Source organism: Myotis brandtii, unplaced genomic scaffold (genome assembly GCF_000412655.1).
Source record: "Myotis brandtii unplaced genomic scaffold, ASM41265v1 scaffold41, whole genome shotgun sequence".
Classification (NCBI taxonomy): Eukaryota; Metazoa; Chordata; class Mammalia; order Chiroptera; family Vespertilionidae; genus Myotis; species Myotis brandtii.
The window spans coordinates 1628684-1637672 of NW_005365763.1; the positions used below are offsets into that span (position 1 = coordinate 1628684).

At 39.0% G+C, this 8989-nt stretch overlaps 1 protein-coding gene and 1 pseudogene across 5 annotated transcripts in view; one reads left to right on the plus strand and one right to left on the minus strand.

Annotated features, from left to right (window-relative positions):
* Positions 1 to 8989, minus strand: part of PARD3 (par-3 family cell polarity regulator) — a 744562-nt gene that overhangs the window by 631677 nt on the left and 103896 nt on the right. For all 5 annotated transcript variants that reach the window (XM_014545438.1, XM_014545437.1, XM_014545440.1 and 2 more), the window contains one exon: positions 6448 to 6549. In XM_014545438.1, the coding sequence (XP_014400924.1) occupies positions 6448 to 6549 (102 nt within the window). The remainder of the gene's footprint in view (positions 1 to 6447; positions 6550 to 8989) is intronic.
* LOC102254120 lies at positions 740 to 1542 on the plus strand (annotated as a pseudogene).

An 8989-nucleotide genomic window follows, 5' to 3' on the forward strand; every position in this document is an offset into this window, starting at 1 on the left:
TGAAACAAAGGCATGACCATAGCCTGCTACAGTGTGTAGCACACAAGACTGAATGAAAATGTAGTTACTATATTAGTTGACTCATTCTGACTTACAGAAAGATTAAAAGGTATAGAACTTGCTTCTTTTCCTACAAAACACAAATGGAAAAAAAATCTGCTACTTTCTACATGATTTCTGTCCTGTATGAATAAATGTGTGAAGGAATAAATGTATCATTTAAAATTCTTCTCCACAATTATTCAGACAATATTAATGAAAAAGAAACAAACAGTTACCTACCCTACACCTTTTTTTTCTTTTTTCTTTGCATGATGACAATGCTTTATTATTTACGTGTTTCATTCAAGATATGAGACAAAGAAAAATTTAAGCTAAACATTTTTCAAAGATGCAATTTATTATAAAGCAGCTTTTGGTACTATTTATTCTGGACCACTTGTTTTGAGATGTGCTGTTTTCTAGAGAACTGTCATTGTTTACCAGGTAAGATTTTAAAACTGTATACAAAGCCTACCCTCCACCCCCTGCCCAAACTTTATTAAAATATAATGGACATATGGCATTGTGTAAGTTTAAGGTGTACAACAGGGGTGGGAAACATCTGGCCTATAGGCCATACAAGGCCTGCGAAGTCATTTAGTGTGGCCCTGCCAAGGCATTAGGGGTTAGTTGATTAACCATTAACTGCCAAGCATCCAAAATGAAAACCATCCCCACACAACACAATATTTTGAACTTAATTTAAAAAATCAGAGTCCCGAGACAAAGGAAGTGCCGAGCCGTCGCGGCCGCCCTAGGACTTTGAATATGTCGGGGATCGCCCTCAGCAGACTCACCCAGGAGAGGAAAGCTTGAAGAAAAGACCACCCATTTGGTTTTGTAGCTGTCCCAACAAAAAACCCCGACGGCACGATGAACCTCATGAACTGGGAGTGTGCCATTCCAGGGGGAAAAGGGACCCCTTGGGAAGGACGCTTGTTTAAACTACGCATGCTCTTCAAAGATGACTATCCATCCTCACCTCCGAAATGCAAATTTGAACCACCATTATTTCACCCGAATGTGTACCCTTCGGGCACTGTGTGCTTGTCCATCCTCAAGGAAGACAAGGACTGGAGGCCAGCCATCACAATTAAGCAGATCTTATTAGGAATACAGGAACTTCTAAATGAACCAAATATTCAAGATCCAGCTCAAGCAGAGGCCTACACAATTTACTGCCAAAACAGAGTGGAATATGAGAAAAGGGTTCGAGCACAAGCCAAGAAGTTTGCACCCTCATAAGCAGCGACCTGCGGCAACATCAAAAGGAAGGGATTGGTTTGGCAAGAACTTGTTTACATTTGCAGATTTAGCGTTACTCTATACAATTACTAGTCACCTAGGGGAGGTGGGCAGGCGCCATTTTCTATTTCTGCCACTGGTACACAGTTCTCCACTTGCTGAATTGCCCAGTTTTTCATACAGGGTCTCTTCCTTCAGTCTTTTGTATTTTTATTGTTATGTAAAACTTGCTTTTATTTTAATATTTATGTCAGTATTTCAGAAATGATAAACTTTTATACTTCAAAAAAAATCAATTTGCAATGAATATTATAAAAATAAATATATTACTCACAATTGGGGTGTTCTGGAATATTTTCAGCTGAAAATTCTCACGAAATATGATTTTAAAGTTGGTCTATAGACGCTTATGGCGTACAATGCGTTAAATGTTTGGCCAAATATAGCAAGCTAATTTTTAAGTTGATAATTTTGTATGGTCTGAGAATGATGTTAGAAATATCCAAATGGCCCTTGGCAGTACAAAGGCTCCCCACCCCTGGTGTATACATGTCAATTTGCCACACTGATATATTTGCATAATGATCACCACCACAGCATTAGCTAATACCTAAATCATTACATCACAGAATTAACATTTCTTCTTTGTGGTGAGTACATTTAAGATCTACTCTCCTAGCAACTTCCAAGCAAATAAAACAGTATTATTAATATAATCACTATGCTGTACATTAGAGAAGGGACAAACAAAACAGGGAAAGTAGATCTAGACATTCTATATTTTAGAAAATTAAACCTACAAGAACCTAACACAACCCACACAAATTTTGAACAAATTTTGGTAAATCCTGGTCATTGGGATTATATAGGCACTAAAAGAAAATTTTCCCAGTGCTGTGCATTGAACTCTAATAATTAAAGAGTAATGAGCAAAATTATGATTAATTAAGTACTTCAATTTTATTTTGCTATCATTTGAATTAATTGCCTATTAATCCTAATTTCCCTCTATATAAAATAACTTTTCATAATTTCACAAAGTCACAGTGACCAAGTATCAGATTTGCACCTTTGAGACAATTTTCCCCATTATAAAGATTGATGGCAGAGCCATTAAACCTATAGTTTCAAAGTTTAGTGAGCTTCAGTGATACCTGGAGAATTATAATGCAAATGCGCAGGCCTGTCTCACAGAAATCCTACTCCCTAGGCTAGGTATCTGGGTTTTAAACAAGTGCCCATGGGTTTTTCATAAAACAGAACATTTTTTAGGAGGAATTTTATTGTTTAGAAGATTTGTAATGCATTTTTTAACCTAAAAGCAAAACAGGTGTCAAGCTCTTTACTCAGAGTAGCTGCTGAAAGCCTATTAGAAGAAATCATGACAGAAAACTTCCCCTACCTGATGAAAGAAATAGACTTACAAGTCCAGGAAGCGCAGAGAACCCCAAATAAGAGGAATCCAAAGAGGACCACACCAAGACACATCATAATTAAAATGCCAAGGGCTAAAGACAAAGAGAGAATCTTAAAAGCAGCAAGAGAAAAACAGTTAGTTACCTACAAGGGAGTACCCATACGACTGTCAGCTGATTTCTCAACAGAAACCATGCAGACCAGAAGGGAGTGGCAAGAAATATTCAAAGTGATGAATAGGAAGGACCTACAACCAAGATTACTCTACCCAGCAAAGCTATCATGTAGAATTGAAGGTCAGATAAAGAGCTTCACAGACAAGAAAAAGCTAAAGGAGTTCATCACCACCAAACCAGGATTATATGAAATGCTGAAGGATATTCTTTAAGAAGAGGAAGAAGAAGAAAAAGGTAAAGATAAAAATTATGAACAACAAAGTGACAACAAATAAATATCTATCAACAAGTGAATCTAAAAATTAAGTCAGAATAAACTGGTGAATATAATAGAAGCAGGGGCATAGAAAGGGAGTGGACTGCCAATTCTCAGGGGGAAGAGGGCATGGGAGGTGCAGGAAGAGACTGGACAAAAATCTTACACCTATGGATGAGGACAGTGGCGGAGGGTAAGGGCATGGGGTGGGGTGGAAACCAGGTGGAGGGGAGCTATGGGGGAAAAGAGGAACATCTGTAATAATCTGAACAATAAAGATTTATTTTTAAAAAAACAATATAGGCTGACTAAATCACAATCAAATTTCAGAGCCATGGAAGAGGTCATGCAACTGACCACACACAACCCCTCAATTTGAACAATGCACCTGACAATACCTGTGGGATTTGGATGTTACAATTCTGGATTATTCAATATACTTTTCACAGTTACAACATAAAATAGGCCCTTTAATCTGGAAAGCTCATTCAAAAATTTTTAATTGATCATGTATATTTTTAAGTATTTCTGGACAAATAAAATAAGTTATTTCAGTCTGTAGTACATTATACTCTCTAACACTTTTCTATTTGGAAACTGAATTTAATCTGCATCATAGACAATTATCTAAAAATGTATTTCACTTAATAATATTTAAAACATTTTCCCAGTTTAAATGATTTTTTAACTTGTGTAGGAAATATAAAAGATTCTAGAAAACATATTCATCATCAAATTTGTACACAAAAAAATCTAAAACACTATTTATTAAATAACTTATGAATTTAATATGCAACAATTTTAGAAGATCAATTTGCCTTATCCTTAGTTTTTGTGTGTGATCTAATAGTTAATTGTGTTATAGAAGAGTATATTACTTTCAGTTACTGAGTAACAAATTACCCCAAAGATCTAACAAGAATATCAACCACCTTAACCTAATTCATCTTTCTAGAACACTGCATCCAACAATTACAGGATATACATTATTTTCAACTATATATGGAACATCAGCCAAAAATGTAATCTATGGGGCATAAAATAAGTCTCAATACTTTTCAGAAGATTTTTATAATCATACTGTTGCACATCTTCATCTTAGTATTTTACCTACCCACCATGCAGACTCTATTTAAGTGTGTATGTTGACTGGAGGTGCAGGGAAGAAGGGTGAGGAAGCATAATCTGTACTTTGTAAACCTACAAAGCATTACTGCATGTTGCTGAACGTAATGAGTCCATTTAGCTCATTGTTCTCAGAAGCACTGGTCACATTCGCACCAACCTTATTCATACAACCACCCAACATCCACAGTAGGTTATTCCAAGCAATACAGCAGAGCTAAACATACCTCAGAGGCAACCGTATACACTGGTTCTCATTCCCTCTATTGAAAGGCAAAAAGTCAAAACAAAAAGTATGAATGTGTCTATATCTCAAGATAAAGAAAGGTCAGAAAATAAAGGCCACTCAAATACCAACAGTGATGAGCTCTGAGTAACAATGGGATTACAGGTGATTATTTCCTTCTTTACATTTTATTTTTCCTGATAAGGAGCTATTTTATTTTTATAGAAGAAAAAAATACAAGAAAGGAATGAGGGAAGAGAGGGGAGGGGGGAAAAAAAGAAAGGGAAGGGGAAGAGGAAGAAAAGAAAAGGAAAAATAAAAACAGAGAGAGACAAAGAAAGAACTAACAAATAGGAAAAGGAAGGGAAAAGAGGAAAATAATGAAACATCAACACAACATTAGTTCATCTCTTATTATGTCTGGGGAAGGGTACCTGTTTAAAACCTCCATAAATCTCTGTAGTTGCCTTAAGCTTTGGAGCTGAACCGCACAATAAATTGACTATAATTTAAGTCTTAATGTGGAATGCAGGCAAAGAATTTGGGAGTCACCTATTCCTGGGCTCACTGGAAAGCCCAAAAGAGATAAATGACAGAAAATCACAAATGGGCAGGAAAGCATTTCTGACACTATGTGCTCCTGGCCCACAGAAACAACAGAATCAGATATCCCTCGATGTGCATAGTATTTGGTACCTGAAATTTTTCATTTTTCTTAAGATTTCAAGAAAACATATAAGACACCCGCCATTTCTGAGGCAGGAACCATGTTAATGTAGGAGTAAACAAGACATAACAGCTGTGGTTACCCAGCTCGCAGCCAAGCAAAGAGGGGGATGGAGGATGAGGCAAAGGACCAGCAATAAGAGAGAGCTCTCAGCAGGACCAGGGCCCAGACGATTTTACCATCAACCCCAGGACATATCCTCGCTGGTTTTATCTAACTTGTGCTATTACATGGCCATAATGACACAACTGTGTATGCACTGAGCCTTTCTATAATTTGTTATAAGTAAACTCCAAAGCCTATTCAAGTCACATCACCTCATTACAATAAAGAATTTGCTGATGCACAGCCTGCTTGGCTCAGTGGTTGAGCGTCAACCTATGAACCAGAAAGTCACAGTTCAATTCCCTGTAAAGGCACATAACCAGGCTCAACCCCCATTGGGGGGTATACAGGAGGCAGCCAATCAATGATTCTTTCTCATCAATGTTTCTCTCTCTCTCCCTCTCCCTTCATCTCTGAAATCAATAAAATACTTTTTAAAAAATTGCTGACTTTTATATGCAGAGACAAATATCCTCTCACAAAGTCTTAAAATGTTGAGTCATTATTCCTCTCTTGCTTCCCCCTCTTTCCCTTAGAGTGCAGTCAAAAGGGTGAGTACAAGCAAACGATGAAGTGCCTGTGGGTGGCCACATTCAACATGCCAAAATCAAAGTCTTCATTAAAAACAGCATTCCAGTAAAAGCACCCAAGTAACATGAAGGAAAAGATGGCTTTCTGAGAGCCCAGGGATGCACACTGGTTTTGTAGCCAGGTAGTGCATCACACAGGCCAGCTATTGGGGTTGAGCCAAAGTGGGGATCAGAACTCAGAAACCTGCGTACCGCACACTGAAACACATAATGATCACAATGAGGGACATGAGTGGTCAGGAAAGATGCTATGTTTGGTTAAAATAGCACCTTTTAAAGATCTATCCATTTAAAAAGTTGCAATTTTAAAATTCCAAAACTTAGTACTGCATCCCAGGTATTAAGGAAAGCATTATACCTTAGGGTTCAGGGTAGTGAAAATTCACAATACTTAAATAACAAACATCCCAAAGTGAGTGGCCCAAATGTTCTTTAAAATATGTGTGTCTAAAACAGGAAGGAAAGTATTCCCACCTACCCACTCCCTCCCCAGTCTTCATAACAGGCACTCAGAGCAGCTTCCCTGGACTTGAACTCACTCTGTCTTTATCATCTGCTACATCACAGAGGATGTCATCAAGATCCAGTATTCCTCCATCTCCATGTTCCAGTCGATGCACCTGTATCCAGTAGCTTGGATCCTGTACAAATAACACAAATATCAAATGCATCAAGTTAGCATTACAAAAAGGAAATGCAACAATTTTAACTGCAAGAACTTCCTGTTATAAAAAAAAAACACATATTCTAATAAACAAGAAACATATAGTGTATGTCTGAAACACTAATGTCACAGCATATTTGAATAAAAAGAGGTGGCATACCCTGGTTGCCCAAAGTACTTCCTAATAACAGGCCTGAATACACTGGAATAATATGGAAGACTATAAGTGAGCAAGCTCAGACCAATGTGTGTAGTTTGTGCCTATTTTTGGAAGGGAAAAATTACATACACTTGTATATGTGCATATAAAAATGACCAACAAAAGTCCTGGCCAGTGTGGTTGGAGCACTCATTGGTTGGAGCATTGTCCTGTACACTGAAAGACTGAGGTTTTGATTCTCGGTCAGGGCACATACCTAGGTTATGGGTTCAGGGAGCATAACCAATAGATGTTTCTCTTTCAAATCAATGTTTCTTCCTCTCCCTGTCCCTGTCTCTCCCTCCCTCTTCCCCTCTCTCTAAAATCAATAAACATATCCTCATGTGAGGATTAAAAAAATGTCCAAAAAAAAAAAATACACACCAAAATTTCCAGTGGTTATCTCTGAAAAGTGGAATTGGAAGTAAAAAATTTCATTTTAAATCTTATACACTTCTACACAGGATATGTATTGTGTGTATACATATATACATACATATACTGTAACAAAAAACATGTTTTGAAATTATTTACAGAACATAATTCTTTGGTTTTGGGGTTTGTATATTTTTTAATCCTCACCCGGGGATATGTTTATTGACTAGAGAGAGAAGATGGGGAGGAGATAAAGAGGTAGGGAGGGAAGGAAAGAAAAAGAGAAACATCAATGTGAAAGAGAAGCATCAACAGGTTGCCTCCCACACGCACCCCAATCAGGGATAGAACCCACAACCTAGGTATGTGCCCTGACAGGGAATTGAACCTGCAACTTTTTTGGTGTATGGGACAATGCTCCAACCAACTGAGCTCCCCCAAGCCAGGGCATAGTTATTTGTTTTTAGAGTTCCACAATCATTCTCATTTGTATACTCAAATAAAAATGTACTAAATTGTTATCTTTTGCCTTTAACTACTGAATTATCCACAACACGGAATTACTAATAAAAAGTTCAATTCAAGTTAACAGTCCATTTTTCCAATTTAAATGATGTTAAGTACTATTCTTTCTTAAAGGAAAGGCTGGGGAGGGAAAAGGCAAAAGATTAATCATAGTTATATACACATTCCTGGACCCCACCCCAGATCTCCTGGCTCAGACAGACCTTCCAGGGTTTTGGCCAGGGAATCCATATCCTTAAGAAGCATTCCAAGAGAATCTCTAACAAAGCTATGCCTAAGAGTTAGTAAAATGGAACAGTTGTAAAAACTGTATAATTACCAATCCTCTTCATTTTTTAACCAGTACAGAAAGCAGCTCAGACCCTAATTCTCAAAGTTACTAAACATAAAAACCACCATGCAAATAACCTATACTTACTCTGCTCCCGGATCTGGACTTCCTTAAAAGGAGATTCAGTGCTCAAATCAACTGTTCATCCAAAACACAGATTAAGTTTATAAAACACACATGCAACACACCACATGCCACACATACACACACATACCTTGGCATCCCCTGAATTCATGGAGCCTCTACATGATCCCCTAATTCCAATGTCATCCAGACAGTCCTTAGGAAACCTGCTGTGTGAATCTGAGATGCTCCAGAATTTGTCATTTCTAGATTCGTTGAACCATCAAAGAACAAAGGCCCAAACGAACTATACTCTACTCTTCTATACCAAACTAGAGGCCCAGTGCACGAAATTCATGCACTGGGGGTAGGGGTTGTCCCTCAGCCCAGCCTGTACCCTCTCACAATCTAGGACTGCTGGCTCCTAACCACTCGCCTACCTGGCTGCCTGATTGTGCTAACCACTCTGCCTGCCAGCCTGACAGCCCCCTAACCGCGCCCCTGCTGGCCTGATTGACACCTAACTGCTCCCCTGCCAGCACGATCACCCCCAACTGCCCTCCCCTGCGGGCCTGGTCACCCCCAACTGCCTTCCCATGCTGGCCATCTTGTGACACTGTGGGGGTGGCCATCTTGTGATGACATGGGGTGACCATCTTGTCACGTGAGGGTGTGAGGGTCAATTTGCATATTACCTCTTTATTATATAGGACTAGAGACCCAGTACATGAAAATTCATGCACTGTAGCGGGGGGGCAGGGAGTCCCTCAGCCCAGCCTGCCCCCTCTCACAGTCCGGGAGCCCTCAGGGTAGGGAGGCGACCCAGCGATCAGGGGAAGGCGACGCCCCCCATCACACCTCTGCTTCTGCCACTGCTGGCAGCGCAAGCCTCGGCCGGCCCTGGTTACCTGAGTCTCGGGCTGG